Source organism: Neomonachus schauinslandi, chromosome 3, assembly GCF_002201575.2.
Source record: "Neomonachus schauinslandi chromosome 3, ASM220157v2, whole genome shotgun sequence".
In the NCBI taxonomy this organism is placed as follows: domain Eukaryota; kingdom Metazoa; phylum Chordata; class Mammalia; order Carnivora; family Phocidae; genus Neomonachus; species Neomonachus schauinslandi.
In genome coordinates, this window is record NC_058405.1 from 144,841,010 (window position 1) to 144,865,369 (window position 24,360).

Below are 24,360 nucleotides of genomic sequence, written 5' to 3' on the forward strand. Positions count from 1 at the left end.
CCCCATTCCAGCAACCCTGTTTGTTTCCTGAGATTAAGAATTCCTCATATCAGTGAGAACATATGATACATGTCTTTCTCTGATTGACTTATGTCGCTCAGCATAACACCCTCCAGTTCCATTCACGTCATTGCAAATGGCAAGATCTCATTCCTTTTGATGGCTGCATAATATTCCATTGTTTATATATATACACCACATCTTCTTTATCCATTCATCTTTTGATGGACATCTTGGCTCTTTCCATAGTTTGGCTATTGTGGACATTGCTGTTATAAACATCGGGGTGCACGTACCCCTTCGGATCCCTACATTTGTATCTTTGGGGTAAATACCCAGTAGTGCAATTGCTGGATCGTATGGTAGCTCTATTTTCAACTTTTTGAGGAACCTCCATACTGTTTTCCAGAGTGGCTGCACCAGCTTGCATTCCCACCAACAGTGTAGGAGGGTTCCCCTTTCTCCGCATCCCCGCCAACATCTGTCGTTTCCTAACTTGTTAATTTTAGCCATTCTGACTGGTGTGAGGTGATATCTCATTGAGGTTTTGATTTGGATTTCCCTGATATCGAGCGATGTTGAGCACTTTTTCATGTGTCTGTTGGCCATTTGGATGTCTTCTTTGGAAAAATGTCTGTTCATGTCTTCTGCCCATTTCTTGATTGGATCATTTGTTCTTTGGGTGTTGAGTTTGATAAGTCCTTTATAGATTTTGGATACTAGCCCTTTATCTGATATGTCATTTGCAAATATCTTCTCCCATTCTGTCGGTTGTCTTTTGGTATTGTTGACTATTTTTTTATCTTGATGAAGTCCCAATAGTTCATTTTTGCCCTTGCTTCCCTTGCCTTTGGCGATGTTTCTAGGAAGAAGTTGCTGTGGCTGAGGTCGAAGAGGTTGCTGCCTGTGTTCTCCTTTAGGATTTTGATGGACTCCTGTCTCACATTGAGGTCTTTCAACCATTTGGAGTCTATTTTTGTATGTCGTGTAAGGAAATGGTCCAGTTTCATTCTTCTGCATGTGGCTGTCCAATTTTCCCAACACCATTTGTTGAAGAGACTGTCTTTTTTCCATTGGACATTCTTTCCTGCTTTGTCAAAGATTAGTTGACCATAGAGTTGAGGGTCCATTTCTGGGCTCTCTATTCTGTTCCATTGATCTATGTGTCTGTTTTTGTGCCAGTACCATACTGTCCTGATGATGACAGCTTTGTAATAGAGCTGGAAGTCCGGAATTGTGATGCCACCGGCTTTGCTTTTCTTTTCAACATTCCTCTGGCTATTCGGGGTCTTTCCTGGTTCCATACAAATTTTAGGATTATTTGTTCCATTTCTTTGAAAAAAGTGGATGGTATTTTGATGGGGATTGCATTGAATGTGTAGATTGCTCTAGGTAGCATTGACATCTTCACAATATTTGTTCTTCCAATCCATGAGCATGGAACGTTTTTCCATTTCTTTGTGTCTTCCTCAATTTCTTTCATGAGTATTTTATAGTTTTCTGAGTACAGATCCTTTGCCTCTTTGGTTAGATTTATTCCTAGGTATCTTATGGTTTTGGGTGCAGTTGTAAATGGGATCAACTCCTTAATTTCTCTTTCTTCTGTCTTGTTGTTGGTGTATAGGAATGCCACTGATTTCTGTACATTGATTTTATATCCTGCCACTTTACTGAATTCCTGTATGAGTTCTAGCAGTTTTGGGGTGGCTCTAGGTTTTCTTTATCCCTTTGTGGAATTTACATATAACTTAGTTGTAACTGGCCAATGATGCCCTTCTTGTAGGGATTATTCACTCCATGTCTTCAAATGCTGCAACCATTGTAAGGGCAAGGACATCCCACTTAACCAGGAAGGAGACCTTTAGTAATGAAGCTCCCAATTTATGCCAAGAAGTTGCCATACCCCGCACACTGGTTACCCATCAAGCAGTGATTGAACCAGTTACAAAACTCCATCTTGCCACCTGTTTTGTCAGATTATTCCTGACATAACTTGTGCTTTGTTTAGGTTTTCCATGAAGCTCACCGTAAGACTGGATTGGACATTTAAGATATTTATTGGAGCAAATGACTATAAATGTTATAGAAGAGGGAACTAGAAAAAGTAAGAGGAACCTCAAACTATAGTGAAAACATGAAATCTACTAAGGATGGGGATAAAACAAAGGAGACTGGAGTGGATAGAGTCTCGGACTGGAACAGAACATAATGAAAACTTTGACCAGGCTTATATGGGACCTTTAAGTCAAATTCAGCCATTATAGAAACCCCAGGTCTCTCAGGAATGTGTCTGCATGGGTACTGATGGCATGCTCAGTCACACTTATAGAAGTTGGTGGGAAGTCATCCAACAGGGGCCATAGTTCAATTACACTGTACGTAGCAGGAGAACCAAATGGTGAATTTTCATGGTTATCACTTTGGTTATTAATTCCTAAGGGCATGAATAGGTTGTTCTGGTATGAAAGACTTCTGTGATTTAATAAACTATTAATATTTTTGCTCTAAATATTATCTTAAACTCTAGAAAACTGTTCTTACCTGTGAATAATCATGGAGGTGATGAGTTTTATCTTCTTCAACTTATTATTTTTTCTTTTATATGCTTTTGTTAACTGCATATCTTTAGCTTAGAGCTTGTTATGTAATAATGGGTGTATTTTCAAAATAGAAGTGAGATTTGAGATCATTTATCCATATGCATGTATATTTGCAATATTGCATGACACATTTCTTATTTTCCATTTATATGTATATATATATACATATATATATCTCAATATGTATATTTTGACTTTTTAAAAATCTCCAGATTATATACATGTTGGGCTACCTCTTCCCCCCCCAAATGTGCTTAAAAACAAACATATGCAACTCATAAATTTGGTCACCTAGTGTCTCAAAGTGTATTGTTTTGTTGTTGTCCTTGTGTCTAGGATGTAGCTGATTGTTTTACTTAAGAGTCTTCTTCATGACAGTTCAAATGGAAAATGCCTGGTGGGTCACAATTCAGCTGAGTTGTACTTCTGAGTTTTTTGTTCCTATTTTTACCTTATAGAAACCATGGCATTTGTAACTGATCTTGTTTCCTTTATTATTAATAATAATTAATTTATTATTAATTAGGCTATAAGCTTAAAGCCAATTTTGTGAGGTACATGAAATTTATTTGACATAATTTTTGTTGTTTTTTGTGCTAACACTCTGCCTTTTACTCCGACCAGGAATCTCAGCTAAGGAATGCATCATTGCAGAGTTTAAACCATTGTATCAAATAAGATCAGATTTAAAAAAAAAAAAAAGACTATGTCTTAATTGCTCCCCTGCAATGAGCAGCATATCCTAGAAATAGTCAGAGGCACTTCATTAGGAATTTTTCCAGGTTTACTGAGGTATGACTGATAAAAATTATGTATATTTTGATTGTGCAACATGATGTTGTAAGGTGTTCAACGTGATGATTGTATATGTATACATATATATTGTGAAATGATTACCAAATCAAGTAAATTATCATACCCATCATATCACATAGTTACCTTTCTTATGTGTGGTGAGAACATTTAAGATCTACTTTCTTAGCAAACTTCAAGTATACAATATAGTATTACATTATTATTAACTGGAGTCACCTTGCTATACATGAGGTCTCCAGAACTTACTCATCCCGCATAACTGAATGTTTGTATCCTTTGACCAACAGCTCCCCATTGCCCCCACCCCCCAACCCCTGGAAACCACCATTCTACTCTCTGATTTTATGAGTTACACTTTTTTTAGATCCCACATATTAGTGAGATCATACAGTATTTGTCTTTCTGTATGTGACTTATCTCACTGAGCATAATATCCCCCAGATTCATCCATGCTCTTGCAAATGACACTATCATCAGGGAATGCAAATGAAAGCCACGCCTGTTAGAATAACTGTTATCAAAAAGACAAGAAATGTCAAGTGTTGTTGAGATTGTGGAGTAGAGGGAACCCTTGTGCACTGTTGGTAGCAGCGTGAACTGGTGCAGCCATTATGGAAAACAGTGTGGAGATTCCTTAAAAAAATAAAAAAAAATAAAAATAGAACTACCATATGACCCAGAATCCCTCTTCTGGGTATATATCCAAAGGAAATTAAATGAGTATTTTGAAGAGAGATCTGTACCCCCATGTTTATTGCAGCATTATTTACAATAGCCAAGATATGGAAACAACCTAAGTGTCCACTGGTGAATGAAAGGATAAAGGTGTGGTATTTACATATTATTCAGACATAACAAAGAAGGAATTCCTGCCATTAGCAACTATTTTCTTGTAAGAGTTGTAAATTGTCTCCAGCAGCAGCTTGGCCAAATCTTCGTGCCATAGTAGGTCAGTTTTCCAATCATGCAGATTCATATTACTCTGGTTTTATCAGCCACATCTATGTCTCTTATTCTCAACTATCCCCAGGAATGTGTGTATCAAATTAATGCTCATCAAATACAAAAGACTAGAAACCCACCCTTTATAACATTGGGTTATATCACTAGGTTATATTATAAAAGTTTGTAACATTTAAGCAGTCTTACTCTAAGCCAGAAATGGTGCTAAATGTCTTGAACACTTTTGTTCATTTAATTTTTACCACAACTGTATCAAGTAGATGTAACTATTATCTCCATCTTACAAATAAGGAAAACTAATTAAACAGTTAAAAAATGGTAGAATGGGGAATTAGAACAAAAGTTTGCGAGAATCCAGTGCTATATTATCAATCATTATCCAATTACATAATTTGGAGGGGTTACTAGCTAACCAGTTGATTAATTTTTTTGGCCATGGCTTGACATTTGAAAGTAAGTATGTATTGAAATTTACAAGCATGATTATAGCATTACATTTTCTAAGCGAGTAAAATCTACTTCTTTGACTCAATGAGGAATTTCTTTATTGGCTTAGAAGGAGGTAAAATCTTTTAATCATGTATAACTGTCTCTAAAATGGATTAAAAAATTAAGTCCCGAGTTTCTTATTAATCCATCCTTAATAATTTTAATTGAGTCATGACTTAGTCTTAGCACTATTTTTAGCAAGGATTGATGGAGAGCTTGTTTATAATATTAATTCATTAGTATTCTTTGAAACTTAGAAATGGAACTCCAGGTATCTTTACCAGGTTTTAAAATAGAGCCATTTTTCAGTCTCATAAAATAGAGCCATTTTATGTTTAAAGATAATAAAGACAGTATCATATAGGGATAATTAAATTCTGTCCATATAATATCTTTCAGTTTATTAGTACTATATTTTAAATGTGTGCTCCTGACCATTTGAATATTTGAGTTATTTTTAAATGTAAAACAGGTTTAAAATTGTTAATAAAATATATACACTTGTATCATAACCTATAGAATGGCCCAGAATTATATGTAAAATTCCTATTTTTATCTCTCCATCTCATTCTCAGATATAAAAGGTAACCAAATTTAGTCATTTTAAATTTTTTTCTTATTAAAATTATGTATTATTATATATTTTTTATTTTTTTATTAATTTCAGCCTGATTTCTGATGTCCCATTATGAAAGATAAAAAATTTAGTATTTTTCTTTCTTTTCCCCATCCACCAATGTTTTTTAAGTGTACTATTATCCATCTGGTACCTAGTAGTCTCCTTTTTAACTTTAAATGTTTTCTTCTTTAATTCTTGATCCCTCAGTACTAAATATTATATACTTGACCCACTGATATAAAAGATAAACAATTTAGTATGCCTGCATTTTAACTTTTCCCTTATTTCACAGTTTTTTAAGTTAGATACTTGGAAAATGTTAAAAAAATACTATTCGTTCTGTTCTACTATAGTAAGTCTTCAGTGTGCTGTTTTATACTGAATCCTTTTATGCCCAACACCAGTATACATGTTATTATGATGAAGTCATCGTTTTCACAGAACCAAGTTGGTAACCGAACACAGAAAGAAGGGAATGTAACCCTTTGTTACTAAATCCTCTTGCTTGAAAACTATCCTTGCCTTCAAGATTCCAAGGGCTTGCTTTTAACTTCTTGCAAGCTTTCTTTGAGTCTTTTTGATATTACTCACCTGCCCTCTTGTATTTCATGTTGTCCTTTCTTATGCCCTCCTTCCTTTTTCTTTTACTGTGGCTTATTCTGACAAAAAGTCATATTTATGATAATCAGATAACAAAATTTTTTGTTCTGGCAGGTTGAAAAATTATTCATTTGCTCTCAAAATTTGCTTGATTATAGAATTCTGGATTCAAATCATTTTCCCTCAGAAATTTGAATTTTTAGCATTTTTTCCCCATCATTCAACATTACTGACTACATTTCATTCTCATTATTTTTTTTCTGCAGCAGGGCTAGGGTAATTAAAAACAGCTGAAGTCTATAAATTTGTTTCCAATGTGTCTCTTCCTTCAAGTGTAGTGCAGATTCTGGGCCTTGTGTTTATAGGTACAGTGTGTTTAGAGACATGTTTCCATCTGGGTGGATTTTATGGGAAATACCTACCTAGAACAGATGTGCCCCTCTTTCATGGTGAGAGTAAGAAGTATTTATTTTGCTGGGAGAGACCCACTGGTTTAGCTGTTCAGAGTCCAGTTGTAAAACTAGTCTGATTGTCACATCAAGACTCACTCATCATTTTTATATTTTTCAGTCCAGCTTACAGATTCCCTGGTTTTCCCTTCTGGAATCACCACACTTAACCTCAGTGTTCTGGGGTGTCATGTTCCTTATCTGTATTTCCTATCCATGCCATCTCCTTGGCTTTTTATAATCCAGATTTCTTCAAACATTTAGTTAGGTCTGCTTCTGTCTCATTTTATTGGTTTGAAGAACTGTTATTTTTATTTTTCTTAATTCTATTTTATCTTATTCAATCACTGAAAAGAAAGGGAAGGAAAATACTTGCTGAATCACACATTTTTCAACTCACTTGAATTTGCTGGGTTAGTACTAAAAGCTTCATAAAAAATATATATAGGTGGATATTGCTCCAATGTTGTGTAATTATAGGACAGAACCCAAGCATTTTAATGCAATATTTGAAACTTTCTATCCTTGTGAGTAATGAATTTCCTTTTTAATATCATCTTTGCTTTATTCTTGTGGTAGGTAGTATTCTATATGAACCTCAAGATGCCTGGCCCCTTATGTACATTCACCTTCTCCTAGTTGTTCAATTATGCATTAATCTATGTTCTACTGTGTAATGAATTTGAAGATGCAATTAAGATCCCAAATGAGTTTACTTTAAGATTATCTCATTGTGCTTGACCTCATCCCATAAGCCCTTTAAAAACAGTTTTCTCTGGCTTGTCTAAGAATTCAGACATTTGGGAAATGAGGGGGATTTGATACATGAGAAATTCTGTTGATGGCTTTGAAGATGGCAGGAGCTACATGACAAGGAATGCAGACCCTTCTGGTAGGAAAGGTCTCTGGCTGACAGCCAACAAGGAAACAGATGTCTCAGTCCTACAACCACGAAGAACTACATTCTGCCGACAGTAAGCATTAACTTGGAGGCAGATTTTTCCTTAGAGCTTCCAGTTGAAAACTCAGTCTGACCGCCACCCTGATTTCAGTTTTGTCTACCCTGAGCACACAACACAGAAACTCTGTGTCCGACTTTTGACCGAAGAACCTGTGGCTAATACATGTGTGTCATTTTAAGCCATTTAGTTTGTGATGATTTTTTAGGCAGAAATAGAAAACTCATACATTCTCTCACCATTCTACATTTGTTATGTTAAACTCTAAACATTCTTTTCTACATCCTGACGTCATCGTTTCTGACTTAAAAACTAACCATAATGCCCTTTATTCTCTTTTCTGTTTTTTTTTTTTTTTTATTGCTGTTGTTATGTTTTTGACAATGACCCAAAGCTCATTTACGATTCTTTAAAAATCCCTTCCGAGAAATATGATACCTTTCTCTTCTGAAAAATAGCACTTTGTATCCCATATATGATATACTTTATTCTGCCAAATTTTATGTTGTTGATATTGATATTAGGAGGCATTCCTCTATCCATCTCTTTGCTTCTGTAATACCTTCAATAGTGTCTTAAGCCTAGGAAATAAATCATATTGTTGAATTACATTGTGACATTACAGGGACAAACACTATAACAAGCTAAACAAATAGAGGATAGATTTTAATACAAACTTTCACATCGTTGACTGTAATAAAGGAATGCTTACAGAAATTTAAGCTTGCAGATTCAAATTATGAAAGGTTTTATCATCTAAAAAATAAAAATGGCAAGTTATGTCATATGATTACACCACATTTTATGGTTTGAGAAGCATAAACAAGTTTGTTGTTTTATTTTGATTTTCCAAAGAAGTCTAAAAAGTAGGAAATCTTACGTTTAATAAATATGGACACAGACTTCTTTATAATATGATTTATAAAGTCATACAGATTACTGTTAATGAATCCTAGACTCCTGATCAATCTTGTGGCTTGAATTTAATCTTTCCCCCAAACATGCTATACTGTTATGGTAAATTTGCGCTAGAAAATAATTATGTCTTAGGTACTGTATTAGTTTCCTATTGTTGCTACAGCAAATTAATACAAATGTAGGGGCTTAAAACAACATAGATTTGTCTTACGGTCTGGATGTCAGAAGTCCTAAAAGCAAGGTGTCAGCAGGACTGTGATCCTTCTGGAGGAGCTAGGGGAGAAACCATTTCCTTGCCTTTTCCAGCACTAAGAGGCCACCTTCATTCCTTGGGTCATAACCCCCTTCCTCCATTTTCAAAGCCAGCAGCAGCATAGCATATTCAAATCTTTCTTTCTCTCTATCTCTTTCTCGCCTCTGCTTCTGTTATCACATCTCTTTCTCTGACTATCCTGCTTCTTCTTTCATTTATATGAATGCTTATAATTATATCTGCCACCTGGATAATTAAGGAAAATCCCCCTCTTTCAAGGTCCTTAAGTTAAACACATCTGCAAAGTCTCTTTGCCATTCAAGGTAACTTATTTACAGGTTCTGGGCATTAGCGGTATTAATTTATTCTGGTAAAATCTTAGGGGGACCGTTCTTATGTCTACTATAGACAGGTATCCATGGTTAGAGCTATAGGATAGCTATATTAATAGTTATTAAGTATTAAGATTAGCAGACTTTAGAGAGACAACTCAACTAAAACCACTACATTTAAACACTTCCACATATTAAAGATGAAACTTAGTATAGAAGATTTTACTTCATTGAATGTATTTTATTTACCTAGTACAATACATATTTTCAGTAAACAACAAGCAGTTCTTTATAATTTTTCCATGATGACACAAAATTGGGTTCACACAGAATGCAAGTTGCCAGTGTTTGTGTTTTAGTGAATTATTTTTAAATAGATATCCAGTAAAAGAGGTCAGATTAGGATTGGAGTCATAAAAATAAAAGCAAAAAAACATAACTTACCTTGGTTCTGTTACTTTGACCAAGTTTATAACTAATTTTGGTGTTTGGAGGTGAAATATCACCAACATTTTTTTCCATACTTAGAACTCTATAATTTAAAATTGTAATACAGTAGTTTCTTTGGAAGCTGCCCAAACTCTTAAGGTGATTAAGTTATAAACCTATATTTTCTTTTTTTTTTTTTTTAAGATTTTTGTTTATTTATTGAGAGAGACAGTGATAGAGAGAGAGCATGAGAGGGGGAAGCAGACTCCCCGCTGAGCAGGGAGCCTGATGCGGGACTCGATCCTGGGACTCCAGGATCATGACCTGAGCCGAAGGCAGTCGCTTAAACAACTGAGCCACCCAGGCGCCCAAAACCTATATTTTCTTATTACGCCTTTTTAGAACTCTTGTGAAGACAATTGTACTGTTCTATCAAGAACAAGTCTGTTGTCAACAGAAAGCAATAATGAAGTAGTATTGACTCAATCCCATTGATTTCATTAAGAAAACTACCTAATGACTTAAGAAGACAAATTAATTCCTTTATAATTATCTACTGAGAGCATTTATTTTTAATAATTTATATGAAAATGAACAAAATAAAATATTTATTACATGCAGTTTTATAAATTTATTTTTTTAAATTTCTTTAAAATATACATGTAGGAACCATTGCTGCAAAACAAATATATGAATCAAACTGGAAAATTCAGACAAATGAAATATGATATTGATTTTCTAAAATATAAAATATAAGTGCATTCTAAAATGTCTTCTACCTGTAGAAATGCACTTAATATCTGTGTGTTACACAAAGGAAATGCTATATTAATAAAAACATACTTATTCACACGTTTAAATTGACTTAACTCAAAATGTTTCTGATATTATATATATATATGTAGTGTATATATATATATATATATATATATATATATATATATATATACAATTGTGCCATTTGCAATGATGTGGATGGAACTGGATGGTATTATGCTGAGTGAAATAAGTCAATCAGAGAAAGACATGTATCATATGACCTCACTGATATGAGGAATTCTTAACCACATCTTTATTCATCAGTTGATGGACATTTGGGCTCTTCTCATAGTTTGGCTATTGTTGATCATGCTGCTATAAACATCGGGGTGCATGTGCCCCTTCAAATCATATGTGGAATTTAAGAAACAAAACAGATGAACATTGGGGACGGGAAAAAAAGAGAGAGAGAGACTGGGAAGCAAACCATAGGAGACTCTAAACTATAGAGAACAAACTGAGGGTTGACAGAGGGAGGTGGGTGGGGCATGAACTAAATGGGTGATGGATATAAAGGGGAGCAGTTACTGGGATGAGCACTGGGTGTTGTATGTAAGTGATGAATCACTAAATTCTAGACCTGAAACCAATTTTACCATATATGTTAACTAACTAGAATTTAAAGAAAAACTTGAAATAAAAAATGTTAAAAATAAAATGCATTAGTATATAGTTTGAGAAAGAAAAAGAAGACCTACTGCTGTATACTTCTGTTCAAAATTTACTGCTGTTTCACTGCAATAGAAGGAACAGATTTCTGTTGTTGGCAAATTAGTATGCTCGAATGGAATAAAGAGAAATGGAATAAAGAAAAAAAAAGAAGATATCACCATAGAAATTGTAGAGTTTGGGCAATTTCTTGATATATCTCCAATTCCAATTTCATTCGGGATAATAATGTGCTCAAGTAAATACTAAAAATCCAGCTTCCTGGAGATACAACACATTTTCATTTAAAAAAATACAGGTCATTCCCACCGACAGTGTAGGAGGGTTCCCCTTTCTCTGCATCCCCGCCAACATCTGTCGTTTCCTGACTTGTTAATTTTAGCCATTCTGACTGGTGTGAGGTGGTATCTCACTGAGGTTTTGATTTGGATTTCCCTGATGCCAAGCGATGTTGAGCACTTTTTCATGTGTCTGTTGGCCATTTGGATGTCTTCTTTGCAAAAATGTCTGTTCATGTCTTCTGCCCATTTCTTGATTGGATCATTTGTTCTTTGGGTGTTGAGTTTAATAAGTTCTTTATATATTTTGGTTGGTGGGAATGCAAGCTGGTGCAGCCACTCTGGAAAACAGTATGGAGGTTCCTCAAAAAGTTGAAAATAGAGCTACCCTACGACCCAGCAAGTGCACTACTGGGTATTTACCCCAAAGATACAAATGTAGGGATCTGAAGGGGTACGTCCACCCTGATGTTTATAGCAGCCATGTCCACAATAGCCAAACTATGGAAAGAGCCAAGATGTCCATCGACAGATGAATGGATAAAGAAGATGTGGTATATATATACAATGGAATATTATGCAGCCATCAAAAGGAATGAAATCGTGCCATTTGCAACAACATGAATGGAACTAGAGGGTATTATGCTAAGTGAAATAAGTCAATCAGAGAAAGACATGTATCATATGATCTCACTGACATGAGGAATTCTTAATCTCAGGAAACAAACTGAGGGTTGCTGGAGTGGTGGGGGGTGGGAAGGATGGGGTGGCTGGGCGATAGACATTGGGGAGAGTATGCGCTATGGTGAGCGCTGTGAATTGTGTAAGACTGTTGAATCACAGACCTGTACCCCTGAAACAAATAATACATTATATGTTAAAAAAAAAAAGATAGTAGGAAGGGTAAAATGAAGGGGGGGAAAATCGGAGGGGCAGATGAACCATGAGGGACTATGGACTCTGAGAAACAAACTGAGGGTTCTAGAGGGGAGGGGGGTGGGGAGATGGGTTAGCCTGGTGATGGGTATTAAAGAGGACATGTACTGAATGGGGCACTGGGTGTTATACGCAAACAATGAATCATGGAACACTACATCAAAAACTAATGATGTAATATATGGTGATTAACATAATATAATAAAAAAATCAGAAAAAAAAATGTTACCAAAACCTTAAAGGTAAACAAAACAAAACAAAACAAAACTAATGATGTAATGTATGGTGATTAACATAACATAATAAAAAAAAAAAAAAAATACAGGCCATCATATCATAACAGGTGTTTTCTCTCCAGCTGGGATCTTCACATTCCCACAGCAGTTCTGGAGCTCTGTCCTTTGGCATTCCGTTACAATTTAGTTGCCAAGAGAGGGGATCAATTGGGTAGATATGTGAGCCATATCTCACATATAGGAACTATTCTCTCTTGCTAAAGGCTCCCGTGGGTATAACTTGTATGGCTCCGAGAAGAGACAAATCTAGTTTTCACTCAGGGAGGTCACCAGTGACAGCTTTTTACCAAGTGTTAATAAATCCTTCACATTCTTCTCAACCCAAACATAATTTTCCAAACAGAAGTTATCTTCAGTCATAAGCAAAACTGCCTAATAACACAACTGATATTCTGCCTTTATTACATGTCTAAGAAACATAGCCATAAAGTTATTTCAAAGTAAATTCCTCCATAGAGTAGAAAATGTTTGTTGACCCTTCACTCATAATTTCTTCATTATATGTGAAGTGATAAGTCACTTACAATTACATATATAAACATTTTTGAGAGAGAAAGAAAGAGTAAGAGATGTATCTATATCTCTGTAGTATAATATTGTATTTCCCACAGATTTTGACTATTGTCCCTATATATTATTTTCCACTATATTTATACCAAAGAGATGATAAAAATATTAATCCACAAATAATTTCATATTTTTAAAAATTCTGTACATAAAAATTCATGAGTTTGATTTTGTCTTTTTGGAGGGTTATATTGATTTACTTGTGCATGTTGAGAGAGCTTAGAAATATTTGGAACAATTCAGTTATTATTAGACCATAGATATGAGTATATGATGAGACGATCCACATAATGGCAATTTTTATTTCAGTTTTTAAATATATCTAATTTTAATATTTCAAATTTAAATTTAAAAATCTCTTCTCAAAGTAAAAGTAAAACATACTACTAAGAAAAAAAAAGGAAAAATACCATATAGTGGAAAATAAAAGTACAGTTCTTCTGATTTTATTCTACAAAGAGAAATCTCAATATGTTGCATATTTTCTGGAATTTTTACTCTACAGGTACAGATACATTTGATTATATTATAAATTATTAGCATGCTATTTTTAAAAAGAGCATAATACAACAATATTCCTAATATTTTACAATTCTTCTTGGTAATAGCGGTATGATATTTCCTTTTAAAATCAAACCATAATTTTTTACTATTGTTCAATTTCAGGTCCCTCAAGTTGTTTATGTATTTTTAAATATAAGTGTCAACATTTTTATACCAGAGTTTCCATTGCTTCCCTTGTACTACCAAAGATCTTATTGAGATTTTTGTTAGTAAATTTTCAAAGCTTCCTATTATATGAGGAAATTAATCACTGCCATCCTGTGCCAATTCAGTTTGACAAGCATTCATGAGCACTTACAATGCACGAGACTCTTCTGATCCAGCACTTAAGAAAATGAACTGAATGGTTGGAAAATCAGTTTTAGACAGAACACATACAGATTACAATGACTTTTATATTAGAACTAGAATGAGTTTTTGTCCACAAAGAGAAACTTGAGTTAATGGAATCTAAAGAATGAGAGGCCTTGGGGAAAGATATTGTTCAGATCTGATATGCCATTAAGAGATTAGATGCTTTTAATGCTGCCCTGAGAAATGTCCAAATGATACACATTCATGATAGTAATGGGAAAAGAAATTTTAAAGAGTTTTCCTCAGGTTCACTCAGCATAATGCCATTGATTAAATAATGACTAGAAGGAAATTACACAATGAAGTGTGATACCATTCACTTGAATATCTTAACCTTCTCTGAAGAAATTTATTTGCTAATATTCTAATAGTACCCACTGCATAGTGTCTTCCAAGAGAGCCAAATTGATTCAGGAAATAGAGATGGTGATTGAGTTGTAATTCTTTGAGGGTATCACTTCTATGTAAGATAGTAATCCTACTTAGTTTTTCAAAAGCCATTGAAAATAGTTCTTGGTAGAAACAACTCTTGGGAATTCAAAAGAAATTTTTAACTTGTGGAAACACTCATAGTGGGTGATATATTAACTTACTAAGAAATCCAAAACTAGGAACAGCAGTATTGGAACAATTCAGAGCAGTAATGGATTTACTTGTAGAAGGGAAACCACCTAACAAGGTAATTCTTATTATTCTAACTATATCAATTATTTACTATCATCTAAATCCAGCATAAATGATGGCATTGAAAACATTGATCTTAGAGTGTAAAAACTGGAAAGAACTTTAGATATCATCAGCATCTTCATCTGTAGAGGCAAAGGTCTAAGAATATGAAGTGAATTATCCAGTCACACACTGAGTATATAAGTTAAGATTATATTCAGCTGCAGGTAAGAGAAAACTCAAATAAGTTGGATTTTTTTTTTTATCCCAAACTACATAAGTAATCAGTCCTAGTAATTCAACGATGCTATTAGGGAACAGGAATCTTTTTATTTTTTTGCTCTGCTGTCTTTAGCATCTAGACCTTCTCTGCCAAGCTGATAGCCTCACAACTGAAAGATGGCTGCTGCCCATCTTAGACTCACAATTACACATGAGCAGGAAGCAAATGACAGGGTTTAAAAAAAAAAACAAAAACACAGAAAGGGAACTTTTCTTCTAATGAGACTTTCCTTTTTAATTTTTTTTTTTCAGGGACGTCCTCCTCAGAGATATTTACTTACAATTCATCAGTTAGTGAGGCATGTATCACTTTGCCACTCTTATTTACAAAGGAGGTTGGGATTTTAACTATTTTAATTGAGTACTTTTCTTAGCCCCCAAATTGGAATTCTGTTAATAATGCGAAGTAGAAGGTTATAATTGATAAAGTGAAGGCAATTTGCAAGGTTTACCACAGACTACCCATTCTCTGGTGAAAAACTGTATTAATCCGGGTTCTCCAGAGAAACAGAACTTCATGTGCATTTACTTTTCATATGTGGATGGAGAGATAGATGATAGATAGATGACAAGGAGAGATTTTAAAGAATTTGCTCACACAATTGTGGGCCTGACAAGTCCAAAGTTGGCAGGGCAGACCACCAGCCTGGAAAATCAGGAAAGAGTTGATGTTATAGTCTCAAGTCCAAAGGCTGTCTGGAGGTATTCTTTCATCCCCAGGAACTTTAGTCTTAGCTTGTAAGGACTTCCACTGATTGAATGAATTATGGAAGGTAATCTTCTTTCCTAGGGTTTAATGAGTAAATCTGGTTACTCATCTGATTTAAAGGTTAATCTTATTCAAAAAGTTCTTTCTCAGTGACATCAGGACATTTGACCAAATACTTGGCTTTGACCAAATATTGACCAAATATTATGGCCTAGCCAGGTTGACACATACAGTTAACCATCACAAGTCCACTCCTTGTCAACTTCTCACCCATAGGCACACTTTAAACTATAGTGAATCTCCACATAAAGGTAATGACAGGTCATATGCTTCATAACATGATACAACTATGCTGCCTACAACCAAAAACACATTCACTCCTCAGAAGAGGATGCAAAGTGGTTGGGTGGTGTTCACTCTTCTCCTTGATACCCTGGAACTTTAATACTACGATGTAAAGTTAATATTTAAATACTATGATGTAAATTTGATACATCTTATGTTATAGAATAAGAGGATAAAGGAAGAAAATAAAGGTTATATATATTCATAAATATTCATAATATATATATATATTCATATCCATAATAAAATGTGGAAGAAATGCCCATGACAATTATAGTCCTCATTTCTGTAGCTAGTCACATGGTTGTTGTTGGTATTTATATCTGCCTTCTTCCACCACCTACTCCCTTTGCCGTCAGCAAGCACATCAGCTGGTTGCAGTTCTTTCTCTTGTGAAGTGACCCAAACTTTCATTCCTAAAGGGTGTGGGCTATTAATAATCCTGCCTGAATTGGGTTGTTGCAGCTTTCCATTGACTCTAATCATAGGACATGGCAATTCTAGGAGACATCAAAAAGGGTTGCCTGTATTCCAGACATAATTTTCCTTACTTTCATTGTGGAGCAGCAGTCCATTTCCCCTTGATGACCAGGACATATCATCTCATCCAGCCCATCAACTTCCTTCTTTGCCTGTTGATTCAGCAGCTTAAGGAGTCCAAAGTGGCAACGTAGTAGATTGAACTTCCAGTTCAGTGGAATCATTGATGTGTCTCCTGGTGGAATTATGCCTCCATTTGGAACTAAGACTTCTAGGCCAGCAGAACGTAAGGTTGTGTGTACAGGAAGCAAAACATTTGCTAGTAGGTTACTCAGGATAATATTGAGTGGTGCCATCCCTATGGGTACCCCTTGAGTTTTAACCTTTCAATCTGGTTATGGGAGAAATAGCACCATATGTTGGACACTGATTCAGAGCATATATAACCTCCTAGATGATGGTGCTCCAGCCCTGCAAGGTATTGCCACTCCGCTAGAGCTGTGACTGAGTCTTCAAAAGGCCATTCCACCATTCTATCAAACCAGCTACTTCAGGACGGTGGGGAACACAATAAAACCAGTGAATTACATGAACATAGGCCCATTGTCACACTTTATTTGCTGTGAGGTGAATTCCTTGATCAAAAACAAGGCTGGGTGGAATACTGTGATGATAAATAAGGCATTCTGTTAGTCCATGGACTATAGTTTTGGCAGAAGCATTACATGGAATGTACAGGTCCATATCTAGAGGAAGCATGTACTCTAGGAAGAACAAAATACTCATTTTCAAAAGGAAGCTGTCCCAATTTAATCAACCTGCCACCAGGGAACTGGCTGATCACCCCTGGGAATGGTGCCATATTGAGGGCTCACTGTTTTTTATTTGTTTTGTTTCCACTTTTTGTTTATCTTTAAAAAATTTTAATTGAAGTTGGCATTCAATATTATATTAGTTTCAGGTATACAACATAATGATTCGACATTATAAAATGATCACCATGGTAAGTCTAGTTACCATCTGTCACCAAAGTTATTACAATATTGTTGACAATATTCCCTCTGCTGGCCTTATACCTTCATGACTTAATTTATTTTGTAACTGGAAGTTTGTACCTTTTAATCTCCTTTACCTATGTTACCCATTATCTCATCCACCTCCCCTCTGGTAACAACCAGTTTGTGCTCTGTATTTATGAGTATGTTTCTGTTTTGTTTTCTTTTTTCATTTGTTTTGGCTAGGTACTGACTTCTGTTGCTGGCAGATTGGGCACTCAGCAGTAGCTATAGCCAGTCATCCTTGATGAGTGGAAGTCCGTGTTGCTGAGCCCATGTATAACCACCATCCCTGCCCCCATGGTCACTTTGTTCATGAGCTCATTGGGCAGTGACAGGGGAGGCTGAGGAAAGAGGCTGTCTGGTATCCACAGAACAGGTTATCCTATCTACATTAATATAAAAATCCTCTTCTCCTGAGGTGACCCTTTGTGGAGCATTCACACAGGACACAAATATCTTCAAGTTTTCAGACCATTCAGAAGGATCCAGCCACATACCTCTTCCCCAGACCTCCTTGTCACTAATTTTCCAATTATGTTCCTTCCAGGTTTCTCACCATCCAGCCAACCCATGGGCCACAGCCCATGAATCAGTGTATCTCTTCTGGCCATTTCTCCTCCCAAGCAAAATGAACAACAGTTCACTGATCCAAAGTCTGTCCACTGGGAGGATTTCCTTTCATCACTGTACTTGAGGAATGTCCCAGAAAAAGGCTGGAGTGCTGCACTGTCCACTTCTGGGTGGTGCCTGCATATAGTGCAGAACCATCTGGAAACTAGACCTGAGTTTTCTCCTCCTCTATCATCTGTCACTTGCCTAGTGTTGTGGTTCAGATCATTCTTTTCCCTGCCCCTTATAAACTTGCAGCTAAGGAACATCAGTGCTAACATGCAGCTAAGAGCAGTAATCAAAACAAAATAATCTGCAATTCACTACTCCTTTTACTCTGACTGTTCTGTGTGAGTAGAGCATAGTTTTTACTCAAATATCACTTTGTCAATGAGGAGACACAATTTCTATGGGGGACACACCCTGAGTCAACCCCCAGTTAGTCTTCCATTGTAAGAAATGTGGATAGAAACTGTGGTTTGCTTCTAACTGATAAAATAGGAAAAAAGCAATGGGCTATCACTCCATTAATTAGGTTGCTTATTTATATAGATTGTGTTATATAAGACTCAGTCTCAGCAGAATGGAGACTCTTCCTTGCTGATGGTGAAGAAACTGCCATGTTGTAAGATGACTTCTAAGTGGGTCATGGGGCAAGAAACTGCTGTCAGCTCCAATTGCTGAGAGTGGCTCTGGCTGTCAGGTGGTCGGGAGCCAGGGCTCTCAGTCCTACCACCACAAGGAAATGAATTCTACCAATGACTTCCGGGAGCTTGGGAGATGATTTTTTCCAAGCCTGCAGATGAGAATGCAGCCTGGCCAACACCTTGATTGAGCAAAGTATAAGCCTACTGACCTACAGAAGCCGTGAGATAATAAATCTGTGCTGTTTTAAGCTATTAAGTTTACGGTCATTGTTAAACAGAAACAGAAAAGTCACCTAATGGAAACGCTTCCCTAATCACTGTATTTGAAGTTGGTATCCCTCTCCTTGCTGCATGCACTCTAACTTTTTCTTCCACCAAAATTTTCACTATCTCCCAAAGTATACAACTAACTAATTTATATATGTCTTAATGTCTGTCTTTCTCAACTCTCATGAACATTTCAAGAAACAAACAGGCTTTTTCTCTTCCGTGTCACAGATGTATCAACCATGCTTAGAATAACAGCTGACACACAATGTACACTCAATTAATACTTGCTGAGAGATAAATGGATATATGCATCGCAGCCAAGTCAGCCCAACCTAAAAGCACAGATTGAAAACCATAGAGCAGAGTAGCTTGGTGCTTCTTGACAACCTCTACAAGACTAAAGCAACATATACATTCTAAATATACACAGTTCTCTAAATGCACATCTAGAGTCTTATTCCAGCCATGTCAATCACTCACTTATTCACAGAAAACACAACTGGGTACTGGCATTTGGTAATTGATGGACTCTTTGATCTTTAAAACTACTATGTCAATGGAAACAGGTAATTCAAATCATAATGGTTAATTTGAAACAGTAAATAGTGAAATCCTTGGCATTTCATATACTTCCTTTAGAAAAGCTTTGCTTTTTGTTAGAAACATTATATTTTTAACTTACTATTATATATACACATATATAATAGAAATTAATTTATATCCTAAAGAATTTATTAAAAATAGTCAAGTCTAACTTTCTGGTCTGTCATCTGTCATCTCCCAAAGGATCTTATAGGAAATAAATTGTCTCAATTTGTTAAAATATCATTATTTATAAATAAGAGTTAAAAATTTTTTGAACAATTTTACATTGGTATTTCAACTTTTTTTTTTTGCTTTATTTCATTTGGCACTTTGAGTCTTTTAAGTGTTTATTTTAGAGAATCTAGCTTCTATTTTCTTTCAAATTCTGTTAACATCCTCCTCCTAGGGCAAAACCCTCTCTTGATTGAATGCCTCTTTCTTACAATGGCAGGTAGTATTTCATGGTAAAGGTAATATCCTTTAGGCCACTCAATTATGCACATCAAATAAGTCACCAAGTCTGCTTTTTCTCCCTACTGCAACTGCCTTATAAAAGGTTCTTAGTGTTTCTTACCTAGACCACTGTAGTATCCTACTTATGCATCTCCTTGTCTTCAATCTTGTTCCATGGCAAAATTTCATGCATACTGATCCCAAATGATTCTTGATAAAATGAAAATCCCATTGTAGCATTGCATTGTTTAAAATCCTTCAGTGTTTCCTCCAGGCACATTTCATAATGTGATAGTTTGTTTGGTTAGACCCTGTAATTCATTAGTTCTCATCACCTCTACACATACAATCTGTTTTAACCATACTTCTCTCTACCTGCATTTTTTTTTTTTTTAGAATACGCATGCTCCTATTTCTACATTTACACAAAATTTCCCTGAAATAATCTCTCACCTCCAACATCCAACCCTCCTTCTTCATGTTTTTTTATATCCTTGAAGATTCAAATCAGATGTCACTTTTCACAGGTAACCTTCTTGGGATTTTTTGGGCACACCTCTTCTGTCCTTACATTGCACAATAAAAATACCTCAATCAATGATTGCTATTATCTCTTCCTGTGTGTGTTCTCTTATTTCTGCAAAATGCATATACACAAACACTCACATACACTTACTCACATACTCACAGACACACAGACACAAGCCATATAAAGGTAAAGACATTTGTTTACTCTTTTTTTAAAAATCCCAGCCATTTTAACAGAGTGACTGTCACTAGTGCTCAATAACTCTCTGTTGAATAAGGCCTGATATGACTTCAAAGTTTTAGGAAATAGAGGTGACCAAGATTATGAATACCTAAAATTTAGAGCTAAAACTTTCTTGCCCTATTATACTCTAAATCTAGATATTTTTTATGATCATATTCTATATTATTTTAAAATCATTATTCTTTATTCTGGAATAATTTATATATATGTATATATAAAAACCTTATATAAATCCCATCAGTTAAAATATTAGATATTATTTGAAGCTTAAGCTATGGTCCTATGTAGGTGAACTTAAGTAGATATAATTCAGGATCACCAGGCGTCTGACATTATTTCCTCAGTATGACCAACTGTTTTTGAGGTGAGAAATTTACTAATTTGGAGGGTCTAAGTGATTCACATATAAATCAACAGCTATTTATGGAACAGGTATTTTATATACCAGGCATTGTTATAACCTCCTGGCATACACCAGTGTATATGCATGAGTCATTTATTAAGACTTTATTCAATCACTTCATAAAAATGTGATCAGTGTATGCTTTATCCTCTTAAGAGTCCTACTTGAAGACTCTGACATATCACAAATGCATAACACCATGAGCCTTCATGAGAAAAAAATAGTACTTTAATTATTTTTAACATACTCTCTCTGTAGAAGACTATATTGAAAATATTTGGGACATGGGACCTCTTTGGTTTCTCTGTAAGCATGCCACATACATGGCTATTTATCAATTCTATTCAAGTTGACATTCTCTTTTTCTGGCCAAAACTTTTTCAACCCCAAAAATGAGCTCCTTTAATACAGATGAAAAATATGCCCAATGTAAAAAGAATTTCTAAAAAGCACTATCACTTTTCTTCCCAGATCTTGAATTATTTGGGGAATGTGCCTGATATTTGAGGGGAGGGATTGTTCTAAATCACATTAATAGAGGTTATTTGCCTTATGGATTAACATAAAACATTTACTCTTCTTAGAAAATATGAAAAGACCCACATACCTTTCTAATATACAGTGCCTCAAAATGATGAAATTTATTATATATAACTGAAATATACAAGCTAATTAAATTTGTTTGAAAATTAGGGGTTTATAAGACTCCAACAGTTTGATGTGAATTAACCACAGAATCTTGGCAGAAGAATCAGTAAGCAGAGATGAAAGTTTTCAATTTCAATTTAGCTAAGGCTTAGCTATATCCTTAATATAATGTAATAACATACCTTGGCATTTTCACAAGTCAAAGATAGAAAAAATATTTTTACTAGAAGTGAACTGTCACAAATGTATTTTCCTTAGATGAGGTCAAAGAGAATGTACTGGAAAATTCCCACAATAATAATAGTAACTTTAACATTGCCATAGAGCCAAATACTATTAATCATTTCCATATTTCTTAATAGAGGCTCAAAGAACTGAAACAAAGGGAATTTGCTCGAAATGTAGCATCTAAATCCAGGAAAGATGAAAGAAAACAGGAAAAGGCACTCCAACGCCTGCACAAGCTGGCTGAGCTAAGAAAGGAAACTGTGTGGTGAGTGTGCAATGAAATCTTAAGTTTTCTTAAAACATAATGACCAAAAAAAAAAAAAAAAAAGACATAGAAATAAAGGGCACAATTCTATTTATTTCTATACCCAGAATAAGAGACTCACATTTTCATGGCTTTCTGTGGGCTGCAGACAGTAATTTGAATTTGAATTTTATGCAAAGACCTGTTTAATGCACATTTCAATATAAAGCCAATATTCCTATAATTTTACTTTTCAAAAAAAATTAATTTCAAATTACTCTGCTATTTACACTTAGCTGAAAGCCATTCTGTTCCTTAGTGGAAATTCAAAATATTTGATTGAAGAAGAGAACAAAGCACCATCTCATGACCTTTGTTAAAAAAGGAGTTTTGAGAGGAACTATTTTTTAATTGAAAATTTGGAGAACTTTTATTTGAAAGTATCTTTTATAAAAAAAAAATAAAGGTTAGAAAGACCCTATGAACTTCAGAGGCAAGTCAAAATTAATTTCACTGTGAATAAACAGTAACAACTATTAGAAGTTCAAAGATCTTACACTTTGACCTGCTTCTAACAGTGAACAGTTATAGTGTTACAATTCAGAATTTATAATTCAGGCCAGGAAACTGTTCGAAAAAGAAGACAATTTTTTAGAGTGTTCTCTCCATCTACCCCAAAATAAGTAGGCCTCTTTTATTATTGTTTAAAATGAAACTATTTAATAGTAAATCTATTTTATACTGGATATAGTGGTAGGGAATATATTGCTAAATCATAACATTCTTTGGGATGTCAAGTTTGGAAAAATCAAGATAAAATTTAAATGTATTTTGAATTCTCTAGGGAACTGCTAAAAACAAACACAACTGCTCTTCAATCATACCAACCAGATATTTTTACTCTCTGTGGTAAAAAGTGAAAAATTATACAAGTGCAAGTTAATGTTATAGGGAATCATAGGGCATGTGCAATTTAATGTCTGAAAGTAGCATTTCCAAATGTAAATTCTAACACATTGAGAAAACTAGAGTTATTAATAAGATATGCACGAGAAGCAAAACTGGGGCGCCTGGGTGACTCAGTCAGTTAAGCATCTGCCTTCAGCTCAGGTCATGGATCCCAGGGTCCCGGGATGAACCCCACATTGGGCTCCCTGTTCAGCGGGGAGCCTGCTTCTCCCTCTCCCTCTGCTGCTCCCCCTGCTTGTGCTCTTTCTCTCAAATAGATAAATAAAATCTTTAAAAAAAAGAAAAAAGAAGCAAAACTTCTTATCTAAATTACTTTCTTCAATAACAGTACATATTTCACGGTACACAATTTTCCCATTAATTTGGGGCCTCTAAAGATGTGCAAAATAAGAAGCAGTATTGTTTCTTAATATCGAGTACGGCCGTGAAATGGCCCATTGTGTTACAGATTAGATAAAGAAGGCATTTATAACTTCTAAGAAACTAAATTTAATAGAATGGAAAATTCTGCACAGCATGATTCTGTTCCGGTAAAGATGACATTTAGGTAGCTCCTTGTTTATGTGCCAGAGAGTATAGTTCTTTTTATTAAGAACCCACTATTTATGGTGTACTGCAATGCCAAATAAGTAGAAATTACATCTTAAGTAAATACTCTTTTGTCCTATACTTACTGTATATTATGATATTATTTATAACTTCAGGGTAATTTTTAAATATTAAGAATAGCAAGTCTAAAAAAGTTCTAAAGTTAGTATTATCTCTTACTTAATTTTGCACTGCAACATTCCTCTTTGTCTGGGGTAGACTCTCAGTGAACATTGGCTGAATTGAATTATTGAACTGAATTCCCAGCCCTTCTGAAGTCCTATTTTTTTTAAAACTTTCTCATATTCTCCCCATAGTATTAATGATGTTAAGTATTTGTGAATTTAAATAATTTTATTTTAGCGATTCTACAGTACTCCAAAATACCACTGAAGAAGCCATGAGTCTAAAGAATCTTGGTCAGGAAGAACTGGTTGAGAACACAGGAGTGTCCCTGGCACTGCTGTTGACAGCTATAAAAGTAACTTCAAGAG

The 24,360-nt window shown here is 35.0% G+C and overlaps 1 protein-coding gene across 1 annotated transcript in view; it reads left to right on the forward strand.

Annotated features, from left to right (window-relative positions):
• ZNF804A (zinc finger protein 804A) overlaps positions 1-24,360 on the forward strand; it is a 275,098-nt gene that overhangs the window by 247,281 nt on the left and 3,457 nt on the right. Inside the window, 1 exon segment of the mRNA XM_021703228.1 lies at positions 22,200-22,330. Coding sequence (XP_021558903.1) covers positions 22,200-22,330 — 131 coding nt within the window.